A 27,836-nucleotide genomic window follows, 5' to 3' on the forward strand; every position below is an offset into this window, starting at 1 on the left:
TCAGGAATGGCTTTTTTTTTGCTTTTTTTTTTTTTTTTTATATATATATTTTTCTTTTTTAGGAAATCCCACCCCACCTCGAGAAACAAAATAAAAAGAAAAGGCATTACTAGAAACGCGACCCAGGCCTCTCCCTCGGCCGTGCTCCAGAGCTGCTCACCCAGAGCTCCTCCTCTCTTCCAAACTCCTGGGTTTTTATTATTATTATTATTTTTATTTTTTTTTATTTCATTTTATTCTATTTAATCTCCGTACACTGGTTCAAAGTCGGCACTTGGACTGCGATCTGAACCCAGCACTGAAAGGCACATAGCTGATACCCTGTACAAGAGCTAGCGCGGACGCTGCAGCGCGGATGGGCAAAGGGGAGCAGGAGCCCTCACGGATCCAAAAAATCAGATCGGGAAAAGGAAATCCGGGAAATAAAGCATTAAAAAAAAGAAAAAAAAAAAAGAAATACTGGCTAAGGTTTCCTACTCTCCCTCCCACAGCAGCTTTTCAAGATGCCCAAAGCCTGCGGAGTGGATGCCGGCAGCAGCGACAGCTGCGCTGATAGAAATGAAATGGAAAAGAAGACTCAAACCCCTGCGCCTCCTCCGGTTTTTTTTAGGCTTTAATCGCTGCCAATCCCGGCTCCGGGACCGTTCCGCAAAAGCAAAGCGAAGGAAACGAGAGGTTCTGATCCTTCAAGGTGAAAACGGGAGGGCAGGCGATGCGGGAAAGCGGCCGCTTGGGTTCCGATTGCCCATCGGAGTCGCTGCTCTAGCGAAAAAAACAACAAGAATGGGTTCCCCCTGTTACTGGAAAGACCAAGAATACAAAAAGGAAGGGTTGGGGAATGTTTGACACCATTTTATTAATCTTCAACTGCAGTGGAAAAATATAACCTTTTACAAGTGCCGCCTTGTGTTAAGCTCAAGTCAGTATATATATATTTTATATAAATTTCTTTTTTTCCTTTTTTTCTTGTTTTTTGAAGTGCAGCAAGAGACCAAAACCACATTAAACCTGATCCAAATAAAGAGCACAAAAGGCCAAGCAGTTTCCAAATGGCATTTTTATCAGATTTTTCTGTTTGAACATTGTTTTTTGTTTTTTTTTTTTTAAATCCTCATTATTTTTTTTTTTTTCTTTTCGCAATCCAAAATATTTACCTGAAGTTTTCTTTTTAGTTTAGTTTTTTTTTTTCAACTCTTTGGCACAATTTCGGTGGGTGGTGGGGCTGCTACAGTACAAGTTCAGGAGAGATCGTTCCCTTTGCGTTCTCACTGCCAATTCAGAGCACTTAACAGCTGTGGTTCCTTTGAAGCCTGAAATCCTGGTTTTGACAATTGATTTCTATTCCCTCTAACGCGAGAGTTTTTGTGTTTGTTTCCCCCATTTCTACATTCACAGTTGAACAAATATTAAGGAAGGAAAGGCGCTTTGATGAAACGAGACCGTGAAAAGCGTCACTCGACCGGGAGCTCTGAGCATTCGTCAGTGTTTCCCCTAAAAGAAAAAAAAACCCTAAAGAGCGACTTTCCTTATATTTTTTTTTTCCTTTTTTTTGTGTTTTTTTTTGTTTTTTTTTTTTACCTCTTTTCTGTTTTACATCTCTTACGCTGCGTCAGTAGGACTGAACTCCTGTTAGTTTATGAAATGCAACAGCTAACCCTTTGTTTTTTTTTGGGACAAGATAAACTGCAATGACTTGAAGTTGAGAATGTGGATACCGCCTCATTCACACACACTCACTCCTCGACTGAAAATCCTTCACCCCCCTCCTCCTCCTCCTCCTCCTCCTCCTCCTTTCATCCCGTGTCACCGACAGCACCGTGCGGCAAAGGTTGCGGCTGGAGATCCGGGCTCCGTCCCTTCTCCGGCAGCCCCAGCCAGACCTCAGACCAAGAGCACCACAGTTGAACCCAGTTTCCTCCTCTCCTCCAACCCGGCCGTTCCCCGTTCTGCGCCGGCCACGACTGAGAAGCCAGTCCTGGTCTGTCGGAAGACGAGACTCGCTCCGTACGCAGACAGAAATGCTCCGTACTCGGACAGAAATCGGTCATTCCCTCTTCCCGAAGGTGGCCGATGCCAGGTTTCCTACGCAAGTCAGTGCTCAGCTCGCTGACAGCGCTGCTGCTGCTGTTGCTGCGGCGGGATTTTCAATGTGGTGTGTTTCAAGCCTCACTCACTCATCCTCTCATTCCCAAACATTCAGCATCCGTGCACACTCCTCACTTCCGGGTTTTTTCAAAAGATTGGAGATATTCCAGTGGGGGTCTCAGGTGTCATCCCAATGGTAACAGATCTGCAAGCAAAGAGGCTCCGTCAAAACACAACTCCAGCACTGGAAAACCCCACGTTTGGGAAAGTAAGTGGGCAGGAATGGGGAAAAATGGGTTTGGCAGAATGAAGATGATCCGAGGGCCGGAGCAGCTCCTGTACGAGGCCAGGCTGGGAGAGTCGGAGTTGTTCAGCCTGGGGAAGAGAAGGCTGTGGGGAGACCTTAGAGCAGCTTCCAGTGCTGAAAGGGGCTGCAGGAAAGCTGGGGAGGGGCTCTGGATCAGAGAGGGCAGGGAAAGGGCGAGGGGAAATGGGTTTAAGCCGCAAAAAGGGGAGAGCAAGATGAGATCTTAGGGAGAAATGTTTTGCTGTGAGGGTGGGGAGGCCCTGGCCCAGGTTGCCCAGAGCAGTGTGGTGGCTGCCCCATCCCTGGAGGGGTTCCAGGCCAGGTTGGATGGGGCTTGGAGCAACCGGACCCAGTGGGAGGTGTCCCTGCCCGTGGCAGGGATGGGGCTGGATGGGCTTTGAGGTCCCTTCCAACCCAAACCATTCTGGGATATAAAAAGAGGTAGAACAGGGATAACCAAGGTGGGGTGGCAGAGCTGTCGCATCCTCCCAAACACAGATACACCCTCACGCTCCTCTCTACACCCTCTCCTTCCAACAGGCAGTATACCCAGAGTATCTCGAGTTGGTCGGAACCCTTAACGATCATCTCCAACTCCTCACAGGACTTCCTACAACTAAACCACAGGACTAAGAGCATCATCCAGACACTCCTCGAGCTCCAATAGTTTGGGGGAGCACAGGATCGTCCCCACTGAGCAAGGGCAACAGATTTGACAAGGCAAGAGGCCCTCTCAAGTCTGCATCTGGGCTCGTGAAAGCTGAGCAGTTCACCGCGTGTCTCCATCTGGATTTGTTCTGATCATACCAGACCACAGATGGGGCTTGTTTATAGAAAAATAAGTGAGAAACAACCTCCGAGAGAAGAAGGCTTTTGTGCAGCCTCTCTTCCAGACTCCAGAGTTTAGCCAATCTCATAATTATGCAACATGAAAGGGAGGTGGGTGTGGGTGTTATCCCTTACCAAGCTTGATTCTTCAGTTTTCTCAGTTCTTTAGTCGCCCAGGTAGCGAGGGTTTTTGTTTTGTTCGTCTTGGATCTTCTTCCTTCAGTTAGCAGTTCATGTATCATGGGTCTAGCTTCTACTAATTTCAGGACGTCTTTTCCAAAGGCTGTACACAAATCCCTAAGGAAGAGAGAAGCTTTGAGGCTGTGCCACAAACAGATGTGCCGCTACCACTCCGATCAGCTCTCGCTCGTGAAAAGGAATCTGACTCACAGCTAATGTCCTTTTTAAAATGCTGCATATGGTCACTAATTTCAGCAGGAGGAGAGCTCAACGGGTTTCTGAAACTCTGACTAACCAGAGGCATTCCCTCTCCTGTCCAAAGGCTGAGCTCCCCAATGCTCCCACCACCTCTCCCTAAACGCAATAGCAGAGATTAACACACCTCAACCAGGGTTCCTCCGTACCCGGGCAATGGAGTGTTTTGGTTTCAAGCCCAGGTCGTCCTTGACCAATCCTACATCTGCAATTCCTGTAACGCAGCCCCAGCTTTCACTTCCACCTACAGGTTTTCACCCTGTCAGCTAACAGATCTCACCCGCGAAACCACTTTGCACCTCGGGTTAAACACCCGACACCAGACAGTACAAACCCAGGACTGACATTAAATACTTCAGACAGCCAGAAAAACGCAGCTTCAAACATTCAGGCTGCCGTATGATGATTTCTTTCTTTCCAACAAGCTGAAACAGGACTAGTATACTCACCCTATCAGTCCAGCGGCACAGGCCACCACTCCATCAGTGTGATCCTCGTCTCCAGCAATGTGGTCAATGTAAGACAGGATAAATTCTACTCTGGGCTGCACCAGCATCACGTCCGCTGGAAGAAAACAGCTTCGTTATAGCAGAGTGAAACATAGTTTGTGTTCACAGAATCGTTTGGATGGAAAAGACCTTTGAGATCATCGAGTCCAACCGTGTTCAATAGTCTGCCCTTTAAAAGGGGTTCCAAGACAGCCCCAAACAGCCAGGATCTGGCCCAGAAAGTAGAGGTAGAGGGGAAGAACTGACGGAGGAACCATAGCAAAGGGCTCTAAACCCATTCCCTGCTCAGAGCAGCAGAGCATCCACTCCAGGCACGTGGGAATTAACAAGGATTTGTCCATGGATGCGACAGCCACCATGAAACATCAAGGACAGGCAAAGTCCTTCCCATCTCCCTTTGCTATTTCAAGCACAGAAACACCACAGCAGACGAGGACTCACGGTGCACGTTTTCTTGGTCTCCCTTCAATCCCTGGATGATGCCGGTGTAAGCTTCCAGGCAGCCCTCCCTCAGCTCATTCAGGTAATCCACCATGTCGTAGTCGGACTGGAAAGGCAACGGAAGAGCCCACTTCAGCAATGTCGTTGGGTTTGACTTTAATGAAGGCAGCAGAGCGTGTCCCGCTGGCTTACCTTGTCCACCTGTGCTTGGGAAGCCTGCTGGAGGGTGTTCAGGACGACATCCAGGTACTTCTTAAATTCCCCTCCAATGGCAAGGGCAATATCGCCAAACACTGAGAGGATCTGAGGCTTCACAGACCTATGGACATTTTCATTCTGCAAGAGATTTCAGCACAGTTCCATTCAGCTTCTCTTCTTTTTAAGGGACGAGGAGCTAATAAATGATGACATTCACTCGAAATGTAAATCTTTACCCCCAATAAATCTGGATTCCATTCAAATAGTAAGCAAGATAGTTGTCAAACATGAGATCTTCAGAGCATGCCTAACACTTCTGCTTCTCCCACCTCCCACTTCCTCCTCAGTGTACAAGCCAACTGTTACAAACCAGCTAATGAGGAGGTAAACACTCACCCCCAGGTTCTCCAAGAGCAGCTGCATAACCTCATCGCAAAAAGGCAGGATGTTGGATTGCAGGGCTCTGCACAAGTCACCGACCAGGCCCACTGCAGCCAGACAAACCTGCGAACAGAACAGCCAGTGAGACACCCATCCTGTGAGTCAGCCTTCCACGCTCCATCCTTACGGCTCTGTGTTTTCCAAGCACTAGGGAGCGGTGAGAGCCTGCAGCCATTAAATCTCTGAGGATAAGGACCCTCATATGGTGGCTGATGAGTCCCTGCTTCGTTAACTGCTGATGTCAGAGCTGAACACACTTCACCAAGAGATCCCAGTGCCACTGAAGTGCCAGGTACTTGGTCTAAGTAAACGCTGCCAGATTCGGCAGCCAAGTGGTCTAAACATCATAGAAGGGTTCACACCTTCCCCTGAATTAAGGGGAAGAGCCCACACTTGTGCATGCAACCAGTAATCAGTGACATATCTTGGAGCCCCAGTTTTGTTTCATCACCAGGAGCTGTGGTGTTTTACAGCTGCACATCTGCTGAACTCAGCACCTGTGAGCAGATGGGAATCAGGGGTTGTGAACACGGGGCTGGTTTGACCTCTACCTGGTACTCAGCATAGTTCTTCAGCCCAATGCCGAGGAACGGTTTGAAGGCATCCATGTACTTCAGGAACTCTCCACCTAAGACTGCACATGAAAAAGATTCTAGTTAGAAGAAGATCCTAGCCTACAATGAGTTCAACAGAAGAAATCCGCCATCGTGGATTTGTTCCACCAGCACCTGTGTTCCATGGAAACACAACAAATCTCTTGTCACACCAAACAGCATCAGTGAAAGATGTCCATCAGGACTAAACAGATTTGAAGAAGCTCAGTTCCTTGCATGCCTTTGGAAAAAAAAAAAAGAGTCCCCATCCTGGACTCAGGAAGGGGGGTGGGATCTTCCCGAAGGAGCACCCCTATCAGAGAGATGCAACGGCACGCTTGGACAAGGCTTGGCACAGTTACACTGCTTTGCATTGGCTGAAAACGCTATGCTATTCGCACCACTTTACTGCCACGACTGCTGTAACCTCTTCCGTCTGCAACCCACTGCTCGGCCTCTTCCCTATCTCCTCCAAATCACCTGCATTACTGAGACCATGCGTGTGCAGACCTATCTATCCAAAAGTAGAAGAGGATATAGTTTAATTTCTCCTTGCTGCTCAGCTTGCTACGGGCCCACTCAACCTTCTCATTCACTTCCCATCTTCCCTAGGCAATCACAGAATCATAGGATGGGTTGGGCTGGAAGAGACCTCAAAGCCCATCCAGTTCCACCCCCTGCCATGGGCAGGGACACCTCCCACTGGGTCCAGTTGCTCCACACCCCATCCAACCTGGCCTTGAATCCCTCCAGGATCTTTGGCACAATGATTTCTTTTAACGAGACCAATGACTGCACATCCACCACTGACATCTTCCACAGAAGAACCACGGGACACAGCCAGCGTACATACAGATCAGAATGATGTCAACCCTGTCCTGTGGCAGCACGGAGACCACCTTCCCGTTGTGCTGTGCACCGTACAAAGCTGCACTTGGCAGAATTTACATTGTAGTTATGTCATTAACAGAAAACACATCATTCACTCCCAAAACACAACCTGGGCAGCGTCAGAGCTTCGCAGACAGGTGTGGCCAGACACATGGTCCAAGCCGGATCTCAAGCAAAGACAGGAAACTCAATGTTTTTCACCACGTAGTTCAGAAGTAAAGGAAGTAAATTAGTCCCATCCCAGCTCTGCCTTCCCCTGACATGACCCCACGCGGCAGCGCAATGCCCACCTTCCACCAGGGTGCTGACAGCCATCAGGGCATCTTCCTGCACACCGCCCGAGCCCGCCGTGCTCTGGAACATCCGCAGCAGAGAGGCCATCACCACGTCCGAGATCTGCAAAGCATCCTGGTGCTGGACCTTCCGGAGGACGTTCTAGGTGGGAAGAGAGAAAGAGACGGTGATTGCTTCCATCTACACTCGGCTGAGTCGTGCCTTCGCATCTCTGAACCATCCCAACCACACTGGGATGCTGAAAGGGAGACGCTGGCTGAAAGATGCCGCTGCAGAAATGTGCTGTGTCAGTGCAAGCGCAAAGTCCCATTCATCTCCCAGCGACAGAACCAGCCGAATTTCCCTTTCCTGCTGCATAGGCTGTTCTCTCGGCTTTCTATTTGTAAGCTCGGCATTAAATGTGACCGGCCCAAATTTGGGCCTATAAAAAAAAAGCCCTTTTCCAACACAGCAGTGCAATTGCAATCTCTTCCTGCCAAGTCCGGGCTGCTTTGCTTCTAAACCATAGAATTAAACCTCAGAAACACAACACGATGATGTCCTTGCTGCTGTCTGCTGTCAAATCTCTCCCACTCAGGACGAGTAGGAATAAATCAACATACAACAGATACAAAGGAGGTTTACAGAACATGTTTAGCACCAAGGTGTCTGCAAAGCAAACCCGATCTCTGCAGAGCAGAACAGACTGTGAGAACACGTGTGCCCTGCGTTATCCGGTGCATTGCAGGGAGCAGAAGGGCCAAGGAATCATCCCAGGCTTAACCCACACTCTGCACAGCTCTGACCACCCCTTTCGACACGAGAGCTACAAACACGGCTCTGATGCACCCTTATCTAATGGAAACTTGCATTTCTTACAGAAAGAGAAAGCGATTCCTTCATCTGCAGGGGAAAAGAATTACTTCAAGTCAGATTCAAGCAGAGCCATTCCAAAGACATCAACTTGGATTGTTTAAATAAGTTCTCCTTCCATTTAAACATTAACAATTGTTTTTCCTCAGCTGGGTGTTCATATTTCCAGCAGAAGAGACAAAGTACGTAACAAAGTAGTCTATTTGACCGTGTAACACTGAAAAGGCTCTCCCTGCTGATTTTTACTTGGTGGCATTTAAGTATCTGCTGCAACTCCTGCAAATATCATCTTGCGATAACAAAGAAACACACATTTACAAGCTAAGCCCAGCAGTTCAATCCCACCGGCACTGCACTTCCCACAGGCAGAGGTGTCCTGAAAGGGAAGAGCGATCGCACGGTGCCAAAGGGAGAGATCCGGGATGGGGTTAGAGCCCTCCATCAGGACAGATTGTTTCCATTGACCCATTATTTGAAAAATTACCCTAAAAATAGGAGTGAAAGTAAGAGGTGACGCTCTGAGCTGCTTAACATGAGGGACGGAGTTGATGACCTCTCAAAACAACCTAGACACGACATCCAGGAGAGCTCGCAGCCTCACTAAAGAGAATGGGAAGCAAAAACTCACAGAGAGAGGCTGTTACCTTTCTAGGCTCCCTTTCCTGGGCCAGAGGGAAGAGCAGTACCCTGTCACCATTAATAAGCCAGGCATGACAGCACCACACTGCCCCTCCTGCAGGGATAACCAAAAAGCAGGAATACCCCACCCCACGGATTCCAGGGGATGCTCTGATCAACCTCCAGAACAGCATGAGAGGAAAACGGTGGCTGTTTCCAGTGAGCTTCGTAGGAGTAAGCAAGGAACTGAAATGCGCTGGTACTGAGGCTGTTCATTACCAGATGTTTAATTTCAAGGACACTCAGTGCATTTTAATTAGTGCCATTTTAAATAAGAACACCAACCACAAGAGGCAGATGAACAAATTAAAGCCGTTATGGAGAGTATTTGTCTGTGCCAAGCCAAGAGATTGTTCAGCCTGTAGCCAGCAGAAGAACCAATCTGAAAGCACAGACAACCTTTAGCACGCCGCACACAGCTTTCTTCATCCATACTGCCCTCAATTTTAGAAGTCATACTCCACAGAAGCCTTCCGAACCTTGTATCACTTCCCACATGTCAGCTGGGACACCAGATCCAATTTCCTCATTCAGAGCTCATCAACAAGACCAAGCCTGCACCCTCGGGGGCAGAGAATCGGTTCTAAACCACCTCCTCCCCATAACCACGACCAGCGGAGACAGGGGCTCACCTGCAGAGTCGCGCAAAGGAGAGACTGGAGATCATTGAACTGGATTCTGTCAGAAGTGCTCTGGATATGAGACTGAAAAAGAACAAAATCCCACGTGTGAAAAGCCCGCAGCGCAGACCATGCAGACCCCACAGATTTCAACAGTGCTGAGTTCCAGAGGTTCAGTTGTAAATGTCTATGTCTTTCCATTTAAGACAAGAAGTGCTGCTCAGCAGCTTAATATAGTAATAAAAAAACCAAAAACACATTGCCCAATAATCATAGAATGAGTTGGGTTGGAAGGGATCTTAAAGCCCATCCAGTTTCATCCCCCCTGCCATGGGCAGGGACACCTCCCACTGGATCCGGATGCTCCAAGCCCCATCCAGCCCAGCCTTGAACACCTCCCTTTCCATAACAGGGGTTTAGAACTTGGCTTGTTCACCCACCTCCATCTGCAGCACTTGCTGCAGTCGCTCCATAATGACCAGGGTTGTCTTTTGGACAGCAGGGTAACAGTCCTTAGCACTGTTCTTCACTATTTCCATCAGGGATTCATATGCAGAACTTCTCAAGTTGTTCTGGTGTCCATCAGGCCTGGAAAAGAAGGATATATTCACAACGCTCAGCACTGGAGGCTCGCTTAGAAACAGTCTTTTTCTTTAGTAAATTGCTAACAGCTACATTCCAGCCTTGTGACAAGCACAGCGCTTGCATTCCGGTATCTCAAGACTTGAAAGTAAATGAAATTTGTGCAGCCACCTCTGGAAGATTGTTTCATTCACTAGTAATGATTTCCAATATCTTCAATCACTGGCAGCAAATACAGGAACAGAAAGAGCTTCAGACGCACATTTTCCAGTGCACCATTACCCTGCCTGGGAAGAAAGAGCCTCCAGAGGTGAGCAGCACATCTTCCTGGCTCCCCGACATCCCTCCCATACATGGGTGAGGATGTTAAACTGGAGTAAAGACAGCCTAGATCTATGCTAAGATGGGCTGCAGAGCCCCATGCGAGACACCACGCTTCTGGGTGGGCATAAACGAGATGGGAAAGGTTCAGACTTTGATCCAGCAGCGACACCATTTCAAAAGTCACTTTCGTGCAGCAAAAGGCGATTGAACTGATCCAAGGATTGAACTTGAAGCTGCCAGGACTTATGCAACCTTCAAGGCAGAATATGACTGCAGCAGCACCTTCATTTCTGTGTCTGCAGAACCGAGCCTCATAGTTTGCCTCATCTATTTATATTCCAGCTTCGCTGGGAAAAGGACAGGATCCAGCCTAACTAGGTCCTCGTCTCTTCTGGGAGTACCTGGAGCTAACGTGGAATGAAGCAAGACTACAGCAACAACCACGGCGTAAAGCAACCACAGTGAAACGAACTGTTCGGTACACACACGTTTCTAATTATGCCTCCTGGAAGTATCACTATTCTGTGGCCTTGCAGCCAACCTTGAGGAGTCTTAGGAGTCCTGTACAAAGACGTGCACAGTCTTAAGCTGTGCTCGGAGACTTGGAAGTGAAACACAGAGGGGACACTCCTAGAGGAAAGCCCAGGTATGGATAAAATACTCTGGGCGAACAGCTTTTGTCCTGGGGATCAGTATTCTGTATCCATGTGATCCCAGAAAAGCCCAGTTCTGATAAAACGCCACTCAGACCCAAGCTGCAAGAGAAACAACAACCTGAAGGAATAAAAAACCCCCAGCCATCTTTGCAGAGCTCAAGCCGGGCGGTTTAGCATTACCTATCTGCAGTCTCCAGAAGTTTCTGAACTATGAGCTCAAACGAAGAGGACAAGCAGTAGGTCGCTGGTTCTTCCTGATCATCAGCCACATCTGCAGCTTCGTAGGCAGCTTCAGCGAGACTAGAGAAGGCCTGAAACACAGAACAACCACTGCTATTACTCAATCGAGTTTCCCCTCACCAGTCCAAAAACAGACATCCCAACAGCCTTGGAATAATAATAAATATTCTAACCAAACAACCCTAAAAAGTCACCAAATGTGCGCAGGGTTAACAGTTCCCTTTATAAATGGCAGCACTGAGATTTGCTGCGACAGTGGTGACAACTCCAAAGACTGGAACCCTAACGTCATCGTGCGAGGCGGCAGCACTGCCCGTACACAAATACCTGCACAGCATCACCAGTTTCAGCAACTGGTAGCTGTTGAGAATCAAACTGGATAAAGGCAGACTGCCTGAACCTCACAGGAACGAGCAGATTCTCCACCCAATCCAGCTCCAGTTTAGGCACGGCTGTGGACTGCTCCGATTCCCAACTGCAGAGCAACTGTAACCGCTCCGAGACACGTGGGTTAGAAGAGCTGAAAGCTCTTGATTTTCATTTCAATCTAAAAACATATAGTAGTCATCATCTCCAGGAGACAAAAGCCACAGTTACATGGACTTTTGCCAGGATCAGTGAATCGGGGGGGCGAAAGCTTCCATGCTGACTACAAACCTTCAAACCTCTGAAATACTATGAGAACAGATTCTGTCATTTCTAAAGCTTGTTTTGACAGGCAAATACTCATCTCTAGGCTCAATTCTTATTGAGCCGCTCTCTGAAAAGGACAGACCCTCTTTAGTGAAGGATCAGATATGCATTGAGACGATGCCACAACTGAAGTGAGCAAACAAACCCCAGGGACCACAGCTCTGTCAGTGGACAAAACATCCCCACGCTTCTCAATTCCATTCTGGAACCCCTGCAAGAACAGGCTCACATAATGGGAAATGAAGTGTCTTGGCTCTCCTTTAAGCTTGTAGTGGACAGGTATGGTTTGACCCAATCATCTCAAGTCTTCTCCAACCAAACATGATTAAGGCTGCAATCCAACTGGACCCAAGAAAAAAGCTAACTCCCAGTGCCATCCCACCTGCTGTCAAGGACAGTTTCCACAGCATTTTCAAACCAAGGCAAACTTTTTGGCTGGAGAGTTGCCCAGCTGAAAAGGACCTAGGAGTGTTGGTTGACAGCAGCTGAACATGAGCCAGCAGTGGTCCAGATGGCCAAGAAGGCCAACAGCATCCTGGCTTGGATCAGCCATTGCATGGCCAGCAGGAGTAGGGAAGCGATCATCATTGTCTCCACTCCTGGAGGGGTTAAAACAATGTATGTCCATGGCACTTAGGGATACAGTTTGGTCGGCACACCAGGGTTGGGCTGATGGTTGGACTGGATGATCTTAGGGGGCTTTTCTTAATGATTCCATGATTCTACACTTGGAGAATATTAGCATTTTTCTCCTAAAGTCCATCTCTTCCTTTATCCTTTCCTACCAGAGCCACCAAACAGACTTCAGGTAACTTTCAGGTAACACCAGTTGTGTACGCTGGATGATCAAGCCAAGAGCCATCTCCAAAATCCACTTCAGCATGTATCAATATCTATGTGTTCTATACATGGATATATTGCGTGTATTCATACACACGGACACGAGCTGCGCTCCTCTCGCTGACAGAACCCCACCGTGTCCCCGCCAGCGCAGGGGCTGCCTCACCCAGCAGACGTTGGAGGCCACGCGGGGCTCGGCGCTCAGCCCCTCCATCAGACACTGCAGCAGCGGCGCGAGGTAAATGTCGTTGATGGCAGCCTCAGGAAGCATCTCGCAGATCCTGCCCACGGTCCAAGCAGTCGTGTCTCGAACCACAACGCTGGGGTCCTTCATTAGTTCTATTAGAGTTGGCATTGCCTGGAGACAATTGCAATCAGGAGAAAGGTGGGATCAGATGCAACAAATGGAAATAATTTGCCACCGTACTGATTTTACTACATTCCCTACAAGTTAGCAATAGATTGGAGAGGAGAGGACAGTCTGAATCCAGTTAGGCCGTTGTCCTCATATTTTAAGATCCATAGTTATTTCCCAGGGGGCGAGACTTGAGAGTCGAGCACTCTCAAGTTCTGCGTGTCCATGTGATTCAGAGCTGTGCGACCCAACTACCCACCCCCAGCCTACCAAAGCTCTCCAAAACATCATTAAAAGGTGGTATCTTTTAGCTTTTCAACAGATTAAGAGCAACACGCAAAGCGGGCATCCACCTCCATACATCAGGAAGGTTCTGCTCTACAAGCCTCAGAGAAAACACAAGGAGCCGTACCTGTATGACTAGTGGTTTGAGCTGATTGGGCTCTGGTCCTTCCAAAATGCACCCAAAAGCCATCACAGCCGCATCTCTGTATCGCCAGTCTGGGTTTTTAATGTGTTCTTTAATAAAGGGCAGCACGTGAGGAACAATGTCATCTTCGCAGCAGGTCGCCAGGAGCATGAGGCAGACACCTGCTGCTTTGCAGGGGTTCCAGTCGTCGTCATCATCATTTTCATCCTAGGAGAAGAGCATCCTGTTTAGCTGGGGGAGATATCCCTTGGCACCAGCAGGCAGAGCCATCCTGCAGGATTTGCTAGAGCATCCCCGGATTTACCGCAAGGAACATCACCTTATTACCAGGTGTTGTGTTTAATTCAGGTCTGGAAGCACCAGCTACACCTTTGGCCGAGGAGCAACCCCAGTGCCTTGCATCACCAGTCCCTTTCCATCCTATCGACGCACCTACAGCGGCCTCAGACCTTTCCCACACTGCTCCTCTTGGCTGAGATTCTGTTCCTTTGATGGGCACCATCACCGCACAGTGGTTCTGCTGCACCACTCGAATGGCTTCTTTCCCCTCAGCGTTCTCAGATACCTTTGAAGCTGGGTACCTGCTATTCTTTTCTCTGCCTTCTCTCTCCTCTTTTAACAAGCCCTTTAGAGCCTCCTGCAATTTAACTCTCCGCATCCAAGCGGACAGCGCGATACAAAACAAACAGGGAAACAATTCCCCTGGACTCCCTTAGAGCACCAAGCATTTCCCCAGCTCATTGCAGTAATGAACCCCTTCCTGTATGGTTTAATTAACACTTTTATTTTATAATTAGACCTGCTGTAGCAAGTGATTCCATTAATTTTGATTAGACTGTGAAACACAGCCCAAAGAAGTCCCTGTGAAGTGCTTAATAGCTGCTAAATAAACATGGACTTCACAGTTCAAGAAGTAAAGCTCAACAATTCCAGCAATTGGATCTCAGATGACGCAGAGACAGAACATGGGCTTTAATGTCACAAACATCTCGTTAGGAATGCAGAGAACTATCAAACCTCTACCGAAACAATAAATACAAGAATGTGTTAACAGAATTCAGCCTAAAAACGATATTGTGTGCAGTCTGATGGTCTCAGCCCTAAAAACGGGTGCATCATTCAGTCAGCGTGGTGCATGATGTCTCATCACAGACCAGGGACTGCCGCTACAGGGGTATTAAAAGCCACCTGAGGGGATCAAGCGTATCAGAAGTCACCTACGTGAGGGAGAAACAACAGCCACAGCCTGCTCCTCCGTGCAACAGCAGCATCGCTGTCCGGAACTTTGAAGCAGAGTATTTTCTGACAAGCAGCAGGGATTTCAGAGCTCACCTGTTTTGTTAAGGTCTGTGTTAGAATTGGGACCAAGTACTGCAGTGCTCCCTTCGCGTAGAATTTGCTGGTGTGCTCCGGAGGTCTGCCTTGCTCTGCTGCCTGGAAAGAAATGCCACAAAATCATCCTCAGTGGCTACACAGGAACGAGGTCTGAATTATGAACACCAGATGATATAGATTCTCCTTTGCATCCTTTCCTCTCCTTCCCATAACACATAAGAACCTCAAGGACAGCCAGCACCAGTCCCAGTTAAGCATTCCATAAGCAAGTTCCATTCAACATTCCGTAAAGGCACAGAGCCTTTGTACCACATGGTACAAATACAAATATTTGCAGTTTGTAGTTATATACCATTAAAAAGTGACCCCAAACAGAAGCAGCAAAAGGCCTTCAGCAGAAACTGAACCGATGCGCTGCTGGTTGTCCTTTTATCCTTGCCTTTTTGGGCATTCAACATAAATATATATTTAGCTGCTTTTAAAGATGGATATGATTCATCTGGAGCCTTTCATAGTTTAAGCTATTATTGATCTCCACAGCTAATTTATGCAAACAGCATCTGCACGCAGAACAACGCCCCAAATTCAGCTCCAGCACCATCCGTTGTAAAGGATAATGGTTACTTCTATTTCATCCCATAATACATTATTTATGAGTTAAGTTATGCAAAGCGTGATCAATCTTTTTGCTCTCTGGGGTAGGACTGAGGTACTCATGCTGGTGAGAGACCCCAGAAACTTTACATGTCAGCGTAACGGAGTCCCTTCAACACAGCACCTACATCTCAGCCATTCAAGGTGCTGCCTGAATAAAGCAATAGCTTAAAGACCTTCGTGTTCTACAGGAAAGCTGGGGAGGAGCTCCTGATCGGAGAGTGCAGGGACAGGATGAGGAAAACAGTTTTGAGCTGAAAGAGGAGAGATTGAGATGAGATCTTAGGCAGAAATGTTTTGCCGTGAGGGTGGGGAGGCCCCGGAACAGGTTGCCCAGAGCAGTGGTGGCTGCCCCATCCCTGGAGGGGTTCCAGGCCAGGTTGGATGGGGCTTGGAGCCCCTGATCCAGTGGGAGGTGATCCAGTGGTGGGACTGGATGGGCTTTGAGTTCTCTTCTAGCCCAAATCATCCCGTGATTCTACGATACTGAGGCTTCTCTGGTACGACACTGTGCCTGGCACAGATGCTTAATGCACATTCAGGTTAACCTTACAGGAGTAGCTCGAGCTGACTTTGGAATGCTGAAGAGACATCAGGTAGCTGTCACACACCATTTGCAGAGAACTAGAACTATGTCAGGGTGCGTTCTCATGAAATGTCAGAGAATCTTTATCTCAACTGGTTTCAACTCCCAGCCAGGCTGGCGTTAAAACCACTTTGCTCCTATAAAAAAGGGTTATATTCAAACTACACCCAGAACTTCACATTAGGCTACAGAGACAAGAAAATAACTCAAAGAGTCATTAAAAGGAATTCCAAATGATGGCCCCTGCGTAACCCTAGATATGAGCTTTGCCTTCGCCCAGAAGGGAGGACAGGCTAACCGTAGCCGAGCCCTGGGTGTGCTGCCAGGCCCCAGGCTGCAGCGGAGAACCAAGCTGGGTCTCACAGTGCCGCGCTGACGGCTGCGGCACACGAGCACCCGCAGAAGCAGCAGCTCACAGGCTTCGTGCAGCCTCAGTTCTCAGACACCCATCATACCACATCAGAGTGACGCAGGATGTCTCACCACTGACCCACGACTGCTGCACAGGGGCTCAGGTGGTCTTCTCCTACACTGTTCCACCTCAGACAAGTGGAGGACTCGCCAATGTGTGTCAGAGACATGAGTTCAGCATTCCCAGACCCGATCCCAGGCATTCCCCACGTCCCAACAGGCACTTTCGAGCTCACCTCGGATGCCTCGATGGCCAGGTCCATCTCCTCATCGCAGACATTTGACCAGAACTCAATGCCCTGCAGAGCCACCTCGTCGATGTCACTTTTCATCGCTTCAATCGTTATCTTTGGAAACAGGAAAAGAGGGGAGAGAAAGCATTTTAGCTAGTTATTTCTCCTGGAATATGCGCTCCAGCTTTTGGCCAGCTGGTTCGAGATCATCTGAAATCAGACACCACATTAGAGCTTCTGTTCTTGAGGACAATCTCCTCATTTAGGAGGTTATCGGCTCTCAGCGCAGCGAGGGCTGCAGAGCGAGCCAGAAGTCTGTGTCCGCCTGACTTTGGGGTCTCAAGTCTGTAACATCAGGTGCTGGTTTTATGGATTTCACTAGGAAAAAGGGATTCACAGTACGAGGGCACAGCCAAAAGAACAAATCGGGAATGGAGGATAGCTTTTCCTCTTGGGTGAAGACAGAGAACTACAGGAAAATCAGACAGCTACATGAGAAAGCAGAGTACTCACAGCAAAAAGCGCAGGCCCCATGTACGTCTCCATGTACTGATAATACAGGGACATGATCTTCACCAGATTCTGTAAGGCAGCGACTCGTACCTGCCGGAGTGGAAAACAGGTCAGAAATGGGACCTTCCAGCAGCCCTCCAGCGCAGCTGCAGCCACCACACATTAACCACCCAGCCTCTCTGCTGACTTCGGTTACCCCACACCCAATAATGTCTTTCACAAGTGATCTAAATCCTCCTAGCAGTTTGCTACTTCTGACTTCAGGTATAAAACTTCTTTTGTTTGGTGCTTACACCAACCGTTTAACAGAACGGCATTCATCTCATGTAACACACAGCGAATCAAGCTTTTCGTTTCACTCACCCTTGTGTCCGGACACTGTGTTGCTTCACAGACTACTTGCATAATAAAGTGCCTTTCAGACTGGAAGAAGAAATAAAAGAACATTAGAACTGCCTTGCAAAAGCATTAAAGCATTTGCACACCTTCCTACAGAGGATGGATTGGGAGCCTGGATCAGTACGATTGCTCGCACAGCCCTTCTAAAGATCCAGAAACAGCACAGGTTGCTCTTCACCGCAGGATTTTACATCATTTCTTCCTAAAACAGGAATCCCAGCCTTTCATGTTAAAAAGTGCTTAATGGGCTGTCCAAAATAGACACAGCAGAACCAGAACCACTGGCTTTTCTGGTAAAAGAAAGAAAGACAAAAAAAACCCTACTGTTTTCTGAGCTATTTCAGCCAGCGCTTCAAGAAAGCTCACAATTCCACCAGGACATACATTCCCTGAGGGGCAGTACCTGGATTTTCTTGCGTTTCAGTGGGAACAGACTCAAGCCCAGGCTGCTTACAGCACTGAAGTCTGACAGAAACACAGTGTGAACAGACCACGCACCTCCCCGCTCAAACCTGAAAGACTCCAGTTGATCCCATCAACAGCCACAGAATAGCTGATAAGGGAAAGCTTTCATTCAAAGCCCTTCTAAGTTGAAGGCTCAATTCTAATTCCATCTTCCCCACGGTCTCCCTGGTAGAGACCAAGGGGATAGACTGAATCCAAGCAGGAAAATCAAAATCAATGGATCTGTCTGTTCTGGAAAGGCTCATTTTGAGGCCCCTGTTTGGAAGAATCATCCTCCCCCAAAAGTTTTCAGAGGCAAAGTTAAATCTGGATCGCTGCCACACAACTCGAAAGAAAGCGCTGATCCAAGCTGGAACAGCAGCGCTACGGAGCAGGATTTGGTGAGGAAGTAGAGCATCCAACGGGCTAAACTCAGGTTAGTTTGGATTTATGCAAACCAGCCAATGCTGCTCCCTCTCCACTGCCAAATCTCTGATTTCCACAACAGGAACACGTCAGATTTACCAAAACGAATCCAAGTCTCAGTTGCAAGGTAATTATGCATCAAAACTCAGCGTGGTGCATGATTTCTCATCACAGACCATGGATTCAGCTCACGTGCTTTAGACCAGGAATTGCAATCGTTTTCCCCCCTCACCTCTTTGTCAAAGTTTGCTTTGGTGAATTCCAAAGAGTTCAGGAGTGCATTCGTAGCTGCTAGCTTCACATTGTTGCTAGGCTCCTCCTTTCTCATTCCCTGGATGATGGCTGTCAGGATCTCATTGGATTTGTCCTGAAGCTGCTCTGGATCCTAAAAGAGGTGTTGATAAAGTCAGTTATTTGCCAGCTGAACAGCTTTCTCCACGTTCTAAAGCACCTCTAAAGTGTGATCCTGAAATCTAGAAGCAGACACGTTAGGACTTAAGACCAAGAACCTCTGTTCGCTGGGGGCAACAAAACGCAAACTCAAGGAATTCAGACACCACTGGGTCTTTCCAGGTTCTGGGACAGAAGGGAGACTGAACTGAGTGTGTGTATTCCACATATCCAAGTCATAAATGCTGAATAAACTCTGCTGTCACAAATATCAGGTCTATAAGCTTCAGGCTACCTGACTGCAGGCAGTTAGCAAGTTAAACCCCACTGACTGGCTCCCAGTTTCTTTATGTACTGGGTAGAGGTCAGCACCAGCAGCTGCGTCGATGCTTTCACTAGCAAAGTGAAGCTACCCATCTTTTTTAGTTACAGGGCAGAGATGGATCGCTGGGGCCAGCAGCCAGGATGGGGAGCCATTATTAACACTCAGGGCTTAAAGAATAAAGCTGTGAACACAGACCAAAGAGTAACGTTCCTCTGTAATTTAAGACAAGAGCCACAACTCAACGTATTAATTGTTAGACCAGAATTTATCCAGCAGTAGATTCCCAAGCTACAGCCACAAATTGTGTCACAAAGGGACTGACACAAACTGCAAAACTCTGGGTGACAAAGCACCCCACCGGCAAGGCAGGGCACCTGGAAACCCCATGGCCAAGAGCACCTTCCACTCAAAAACCAACAAACACAGGTCTTGCACAGGCTTGTAACCAGCAACACCCGCCCTGCAGCACGGCAGGTTTCCTAGTTTATCCCATTGACCTTCCATAAGCAACCAAAGTCTCCAGTGAAACCCATCTCCTGCTGCCCGATGAGAAGCACCAACCAGAGGATTCCTATCTACTCCGCTTTACTGCGGTTCCACCAGCACTGCGCTCGGTAGGTGCTCTCTGAGGAGATCGGTGGCACCAGAAAAGCTCAGTTTGGTTTTTGGTCAGACAGAGGTTTTGCATCAATTCATATCAGATACTCAATGCAATGCATCGTGATGCTGAGGGCCCTGGGGCTGCTTAGCCTGGAGAAGAGGAGGCTGAGCGGAGACCTCGTCGCTCTGCAGCTCCTGGAAAGGAGGCTGGATGGGTGCTGATCTCTTCTCCCAAGTAAGTAGTGGTAGGATATTGCACCAGGAGAGGTTTAGATTGGATATCAGGACAAATTCCTTTACAGAAAGAGTGGTGAAGCCCTGGCAGAGGCTGCCCGTGGCAGCGATGGAGTTTCCCTCCCTGGAAGGGTTCAAACAGCATGTGGCTGTGGCACTTCCAGACACGGTTTAGTCGGCACGGTGGGGTTGGGATGACGGTTGAACTGGATGAGCTTAGAGGGCTTTTCCAACCTTAATGACTGTATGAAACTACACTGACAAAACCACGGGAAGGTGCCTCAAGCAGCTAAATATTCCTGCCTGGGCATCAAAAAGTCCTAAAGTAAGAATATCAAGACTCCTGATGCCAGATAAAGGCAGCTGTTGGGGTTCCCTGGCACACTTATCACCCATCTGTAGCACTTCCCACCGCTGTAGGTTCAGCTGAAGTTCTGAAGTGCACCTCTCACCCTCACACGACTGCAGCAACGGGGACTTAAATCTGCCCCTACGAAAGATGACCTGGATCTGCATCACGAAAGCGGGTCAGCCCTTCAGACACCTCTTCGCAGGTTCCCTGCCCATCACTCTGCCAGTACAGGCACCCTCTGGACAAGTGCTGGACAGACACAAGGAAGCTTCACAGCCTGCCAGATGCAGAGACACGGGAAGGGAAGGCTGGAAGAGCAACGGTGCTGGGGAGAGGCTGGGCCAGCACCTAAAAATGCACTCAAGATAAAATAGGACTTCAAATCACTCACTATGTCCTGGCAGATGTATCCAATGGCCTCCAACGTTGACTCTTTCATGTGCTCCGTACTGTGCTGATTCGTAACGTTCGCTACCAACTGGGGAATGAGTTCGGGCCACTGGTTCATGGGAATCTCTGCGCAGGCGATGCCAGCCACGCACTGGGAAGCTGAGCTGGGCCTGTACGTTTCTGTACCCAGCGTCTGCAAAACCTGCGGGACAGAGTAGCACACAACGGCTCAATGTCAGCAACCAGAGATGGGCACTGGCTGGCCAACGACATCTCCACTTGCCATTATCCCCCACATACCCCCTCCCCAATAAAGCACTTTGCTCATTCTGCTTCCTCCCACAGCGAACGAGGCCGTGAGCAGGGACAAATCTCGTTAAGAGACGAGCCTTGCCATAGTGGCCCCATGCAGGAAGCGAGATACAGCTGTGCGATTACCGCTACCGCATCCTTTAAATCCCGCACACAATGGTGCACGCCGTGACGCGCAACAATGACTCACTCAACCGTTCCTCCCGGCTTTTATTAGACAGCAAAATTGCGAAAGCTAAACAAATTGTAGTTTCAAAATCCCCTCTCAAATACTGGGCTGTTTATGCCAAGATAATCTGAATAAGGCTGAGTAATTTTCTTTCCTTTTAACTGCAATAAATGAGAAGAACGATTTGTTTTTTCTGTACTTCAATAACATTGTATTAAATAAATGAAGAGAGAGGCATGCATTTGTTTTAATATTTCCAGTTATACGTCCTCATTTTCCACACAACCACTTAAACACTGCATTTCTAATGTTAATGGACAAGCCAGCAACGAACTGGCTCTGCCAGCTTTGGTTCAGAGCAATACAACAGCTCCTGCTTGCAGTTTATGTCGCTCTTAGCTATCATCAATGTAAATAAAAGACTTAAGGTTGAGCAAGCGATGATGATACAACTTTATTCTGCTATGTACGGATTCTGTGAACACAATGGGGCCTAAAGGGAAGCTGGGGAGGGGCTCTGGATCAGAGAGTGCAGGAACAGGAGGAGAGGAACAGTTTTGAGCTGAAAGAGGGAAGATCGAGATGAGATCTTAGGGAGAAATAGATTTCCTGTAAGGGTGGGGAGGCCCTGGCCTAGGTTGCCCAGAGCAGTGGTGGCTGCCCCATCCCTGGAGGGGTTCAAGGCCAGGTTGGATGGGGCTTGGAGCAACTGGATCAAGTGGGAGGCTTTGAGGTCCCTTTCAACCCAAACCATTCCATGATTCTATGGAAAATATTACATGAAGCGTATAGCCAGTTTGTCCCAACTCCATCACGTTGCAGAAATCCAGCAGAACTCTGTTCCTGTTAACAACAAACCACTAAAGCCACCAGTTCTGCTACTGTGGGTCCTGAACTTGAACTGTCAGATCCCTCATCTGTGTGGTAACTTAAGAATACAATTTTGTATTTCGAACTTGTCAATTTTTGACCTGTTCTACTCTTAAATCCGCTGGCCTTGCACAGACAGGCGTGCTCACACACCAAGCGTGCTCTAAAAGCATCAATGTGGGCTGTGAAACAGCTGAGGAAGCCGCTCAAGTAAAAGAAGCGGCAAACAGGGGCCCAGTTGCAATCCCCTAGCAGGGAAGCGGTGCCTGTTTGCTCCCACAATCTCACGAGGCTATCGGGAGGCTCCTCGCAAAAGCGTTTACAGGTGTGAATGTAAAACCAGGCGCCTCGTCCCTGTTTGTTTGGGTATTTACCCTAATAATCCTACAGATTAAATACGCTACAAGCAATAAAGGAGCCAAGCAAGGGCAAACACCATTCCTTGTCTCATGGAAGGCAGCAGCCAGCCAACGGAAGACTCTTTGGGTGGAAAAGGATGGACAAGGCATTCATTACCAACCCCCACAGTGAGAAAACAACGAGTAGGAAACAAAAGTCACAAAACTTACATAGTTCTTGACCTCCCTGCGGGCGTTGGCGTCGATGGCGAGCCATCTCTGTTGGTACTGCGCCTTGATGTCGGGGTCCTTGGAGGTGAGGGAGTTCTTGATCTGCAAGCCGGCCGCCACGCGGGCTACTTGGCTGTTGCCGGGGTTTGCCAGCACTCTGGACAGTTCCACCAGGAACGTGGGCTGCGGAGCCGGGAGCGAGAGAGGAGCCGTCAGCGCCCACCCCGACCTCGCCAGGAGAGCCCCCTCCACCCAGCAGGAACACATCCCCACTCCCTGGAGCGCCTTCCCCACCAGACAGCAAAGAGCCACCACCGCACAATCTATCCTGAGATTACGGGTGTTAAGCTTCTCATCAGAACCACTGGGAAGCGACGTAAGCTGGCATTGATTCTGTTGGGTTGGTTTTTTTCAGCTGACTTGAGAGCACGTTACCTTCGGTGCTCCTGCCTGCACTAAGCATCCCTTTAAATAAACCGCTCGAGTCCTACGCCAAGATGGGTATGGTCTGGGTGGTATCAAACACGGTGAGGAGCAACTCTGCTGCTCGTTTCCTCCCTTCAAGGCAAACACTCAAACAATACAGTAGCCTGCAAACACCTCATAGCAGCCTTCTAGTATGGAAAGCGGGGCGCCAGGAAAGCTGGAGAGGGGCTCTGGATCAGGGAGTGCAGGGATGGGATGAGGGGGAACAGTTTTGACCTGCAAGAGGGGATAGTGAGCTGAGATATTAGGGAGAAATGTTCTGCTGTGAGGGTGGGGAGGCCCTGGCCCAGGGTGCCCAGAGCAGTGGTGGCTGCCACATTCCTGGAGAGGTTCAAGGCCAGGCTGGATGGGGCTTGGAGCAACTGGATCCAGTGGGAGACATCCCTGCCCATGGCAGTGGGTGGAACTGGATGGGCTCTGAGGTCCATTCCAACCCAAATAATTCTGAGATTCCATGACAATCGAGCAGAGAAATTGTTAACATGTGACATCAGCCACTCCTCTGGTGCGGCACAAACCCTTTGTAAGGCTACAGACTCGCTTCTCTGCCACCAAAGGCACACGGACATCCGTTTCTCCCCCTAAAGCAAGTATACCTGGATAAAAACACCCAATATCGGTGCCACTGCCTTTTGGGGAGCTCGAGTGAGAAATGCCTCTGCGTTTAAATTCTTTACTGCTGTGTATTTCAGAGACTCCACCGTGGACAAGACACAGATGAAGTTTCCACAGTGATTTTCCCATTTCGCTCGCTCTAGAAAGGGTTTTCCCTAAGCAAGCCTTTCTAGGATACAGTGGATAGAGCTGCACCAAGTTCCGAATGGTTCCATACTGGGCAGACACGTTGCTTTCCCGATAACTTTACCGTGCAGTGATACGTAGCCCACATCTACACCTTCTATAACAGAACTCACGGTGCATACAATGGCCTTAGGGCCCCAAAAAGCCATTTTCAAACCAACCGAAACATCAAAAGCTCAACAGAAACACAGAACAAGCCCAGTGCCTTGGGCTCCGCATTCTGAATGGGCGAGTGCAGCTCTTCAGAAGGAATTTTAGCTGGGCTACTCCATACTCTTCAATATGCAAACTGCAGAATCTGGGAGCAAACATAAGGAACAACTTAAACCAGTGTCAGCTACTGGAGATGCTCTGAGGTTCCAATCACAAACAAACACACCCCGTGAAACCACTTCCCAGCCATTGTGATTGCTCCTGTTTCATGGACTGAGCTGAGTTTATTCCGAGGAAACATTCAAGAGGTTCACAGGACAAAATAAAAGCGTTGCCGCTGCCTTTGAGAAGAAACCTGTCCTAAAACTCCAAGGTGAAGGAGTGTCCTTTGATTCCAACTCATAACTCAGCAAAAATGATGTCTTTCCATGGAGCTCTAAGGATATTCCCAGCTAAATCTGAGCTGTGTTACGTTAACTCTTCCAGAGTTGGGACTCAAAGCAGCTGCAAATGTATTCAAACTCAGCTCTCACACATGGTGAGGTGCTGAGGAAAACCTTGGAGAGGGGGTTCTAAATTCACTACAGGAGGAGAGAGGATTGAGAAGAACAATCCACCCTGCAGAAGCATCCCCACTAACCCAGCTCAAAGATCCCATCCAGCTCTGGGTCCTGCACCTCTCACTTCACCCCATATCTCCTTCCCTCTCCCCGGAATTCTTCCCACGCTGCACCAGGAACAGCTCTGAACCCCACATCCTTGCTCTCCTGCCAAGCTGAGCCATCTAACCACCCTTGCAGCCCACCCTTCCCATACCTGGACTATTCCATATCCCCATCCCATACTAGAGCACAAATTTTTAGCACAAGCTCTGCTTCCTCCAGTCACTGTGTCACTCCGGATCTCACAAGGCACAAAGTGACCAGAGCAGTGGAGGCTGCCCCATCCCTGGAGGGGTTCCAGGCCAGGTTGGATGGGGCTTGGAGCAACTGGATCCAGTGGGAGGTGTCCCTGCCCGTGGCAGGAGGTGGAACTGGATGGGCTTTGAGGTCCCTTCCAACCCAAATCATTCCGTGATTCTGAGTATTAATAAAACCTTGAGATACCAGTGCATCTCTCAGCAGTTTCCAAAGCCTTAAACCCGGAACTGCAGGCAGCTTGGGTGCATTGACCTGAAGTACTTACTACATGTAACTCAGCCCAGGAGGATTCAGCCTCACAGGGGTATCCGGATGCTTAGCAACCAGCAATTCATAGAAACACAGAATGCTTTGGGTTGGAAGCAATTTGAAAGCCCATCCAGTCCCACCCCTGCCATGGGCAGGGACACCTCCCGCTGGATCCGGTTGCTCCAAGCCCCATCCAACCTGGGCTGGAACACCTCCAGGGATGGAGCAGCCACCACTGCTCTGGGCAACGTGGGCCAGGGCCTCCCCACCCTCACAGCAAAACATTTCTCCCTAAGAGCTCATCTCCATCTCCGCTCTTGCAGCTTCAGACTGTTCCCCCTTTTCCTGCCCTCCCTGATCCAGAGTCCCTCCCCAGCTTTCCTGGAGCCCCTTTCAGTCCTGGAAGCTGCTCTAAGGTCTCCCCACAGCCTTCTCTTCTCCAGGCTGAACAACCCCAACTCTCTCAGCCTGTGAATATTCAGGGAATTCTGACTCGAAACGGCCACTGAGGGCCGAAACTCGGTCAGTTCTCAGGGATGAAACTCGGTCAGTTCTCAGGGATGCTTCAACACGCTGGAAACCGGAGCATGGTGGAGATGTCGTGACCTCCCCAGTCTATCCCAGTGCATCCCAGCTCGCAGGACAAGAGGTGCGGGCGCAGCACCCGCACAGCACCAGCCGCCTTGGGAGGCCCCTCCTCACCTTGACTAAGCAAACCCCCCTCCCCGCGCCGCGAGGAGCCCTTCCCTTCCCTTTTTCCCTCAAAACCACATGGTGGGGCGTGTGCGGTTGGACAACCCGCGCCCCCCAGCGCTCCCCCAGCTCTCCCCGCAGCCTGAGGCGAAGCCCAACCCGCGTCCCCGCTGCCGCTGTCGGGCTCGGGGCCCGGCGGATGGCGCCGCGGGGCCGGGCGGAGCCCAGGGCAGCGATGGCCGCGGCCGCACATGGCCCGGGGCCGCTCCTGCCGCTGGCCCCGCCCCCCGCGCACGGCTCCGCGCTCCCATTGGCTGCGAGCGCCCAGCGCCGCGCGCGGATTGGCCGAGAGCGGCGCGAGCCGCGGAGGCTGCGCTCTATGGCGGTTAAGCCGCGGGAGGGGGGAGTGTGGGCGGGGCTTAGCGCCCGGCGCCGCGCTCTGATTGGCTGAGCGGGGAGCCCGGAGCGCCCCCATTGGCTGCCGCGCGCCGCCGCCGCGCGGGGATTGGCTGCGGTGCGCGCCCGGGCAGGGAGCGCTCCATGGCGGTTCGGCCTGGCCGGGCGCGGCGGGGCCGGCAATGGGGGGGATGGGGGGTGGGAAGAGGGGGGGGGGCGAACCCCCCGGTACCGCTCGCATCCCCCGCCACCCTCCGGTTCCAATGCCCTCCCTGCCCTCACCAGGTTCTCGATGGCCGCCTGCTCCAGGAACTTCTGCGCCGCCTCGAGCTCGGAGCGGTCTGAGATGGAAGGAAACGGAGGGGGGGGGACCGGTATCAGCGACCGTTCCCCCGCCCCCCCTCCCAGCGGCCCCGGTTGCCCCCGCCCCGCTTTCACCCCCTAAACGCCCCGGTTTGAGGTCTTCCACCCCCCCTCCCCATCCCCCCACCCGCCGCCCACGCCCTCCCGGGGCCGAAGCCGCCACTTGGGCCACCACCCCCCCCCCGCCCCGGGCCTCCCCCGCCCCTCCGGGCCCCCCGCCGCCGCCCTACCCGGCGACACCGTCTTCTCGAGGATGGTGATGAGCTCCATGTCGGCGGCGTGGCGGCACCGGGAGGAGGAAAAGAGGGAGCGGGGAAGGGAACGGGGCCGGTATGGGGAGGGAGGGGAAGGGAAGGAAGCCGGGCCCTGCCCCGCGGAGGCGGCGGAGGGCGCGGTCCCGACGCTGGAGGCCTCGGCGGGGCCCGGGGGAAGGAGAAGGGGGGGGCGGCGGCGGCTGCGGGTGGCGGAGGGAGAAAAGGGGCCGCGCGCGAGCGGGGCGATGAGGCACAGGCGCGCGCGCGCACGCACAGCGGCCGGCGGAGGGATACCAGCCGCGGCCCGCCGCCCGGCGCCGCCGCGCTCATTGGTTGGCCGAGGGGGGGCCGGCAGCGCGTGCTCCCATTGGCGGAGGAGGATGGGGCAAAGCGATTGGCGGGTTGAGGCCGAGGGGCGGGGCTAAGAGGGGAAGGGGCGTGGTCAACGAGGGAAGGGGCGTGGCTTCCGGCGGCGCCGCGGCGCGCTCGGGGTGGGGGGGAGCACGTGGGGCCGCGCCGGGACTGGTATCGATATCGGTATCGTTATCGCTCCTCAGGCTCCATCGACGCTGGCGCCGCCCCCGGGCCCCAGACCAGCCCCGACCCGGCCTCAACGGCACCGGGGCCTCTCCTCCCCCGCCTCGGGGGGATCACCGGGGAAAACACCGGCCCCAGGGGGAGTCACCGAGACTGGCCCTGCCGGGGTTAGGGCGTCTCTGCTCCCCGTGGGCCGGGAAGCCACGTGGGGGTCGCACACCGGTACCGACCCGGCACCGGGGAGCTATCGGTACCGGGGGTCTGACCGCTTCCCCGGTGGGAGGCTGACATAGGGGCCACACGCTGGTACCGCACTGGAGGAGCTGCCGGTCCCGGGGCTCCTTCTGCTCCCCCGGGGAGAGGCAAACATGAGGGCCACGCACCGGTACCGGGGCTCCTCCGGCTCCCCTGGCAGGACACAGACACTGGGGCCACATACCGGTACCGGCATTGGAGGAGACACCGGTACTGGAGCTCCCC

General features: G+C 50.9%; 1 protein-coding gene across 2 annotated transcripts; it reads right to left on the reverse strand.

Moving 5' to 3' along the window:
• Positions 1-64: 64 nt before the first annotated feature.
• Positions 65-27,026, reverse strand: KPNB1 (karyopherin subunit beta 1). Of its 2 annotated transcripts, XM_054088506.1 has the most exons (22): positions 26,796-27,024; positions 26,485-26,543; positions 22,505-22,687; positions 20,586-20,786; positions 18,526-18,678; positions 17,388-17,447; positions 17,025-17,114; positions 16,515-16,625; positions 14,625-14,726; positions 13,275-13,499; positions 12,674-12,865; positions 10,915-11,045; positions 9,613-9,760; positions 9,185-9,256; positions 7,019-7,163; positions 5,796-5,878; positions 5,200-5,307; positions 4,798-4,941; positions 4,606-4,711; positions 4,105-4,219; positions 3,356-3,517; positions 65-2,290 (listed from the first exon to the last, which is right to left on the reverse strand). In XM_054088506.1, coding segments are annotated over exons 1-22 (2,631 nt in total). In that variant the 5' UTR covers positions 26,836-27,024; the 3' UTR covers positions 65-2,289. The 2 variants fall into 2 exon arrangements, with proteins under 2 accessions (XP_053944481.1, XP_053944480.1); XM_054088505.1 differs by lacking the exon at positions 65-2,290 and having other exon boundaries at positions 3,352-3,517; positions 26,796-27,026.
• Positions 27,027-27,836: the final 810 nt, after the last annotated feature.

The sequence above is a fragment of the Cuculus canorus genome, chromosome 25 (genome assembly GCF_017976375.1).
Source record: "Cuculus canorus isolate bCucCan1 chromosome 25, bCucCan1.pri, whole genome shotgun sequence".
NCBI classification, from domain to species: domain Eukaryota; kingdom Metazoa; phylum Chordata; class Aves; order Cuculiformes; family Cuculidae; genus Cuculus; species Cuculus canorus.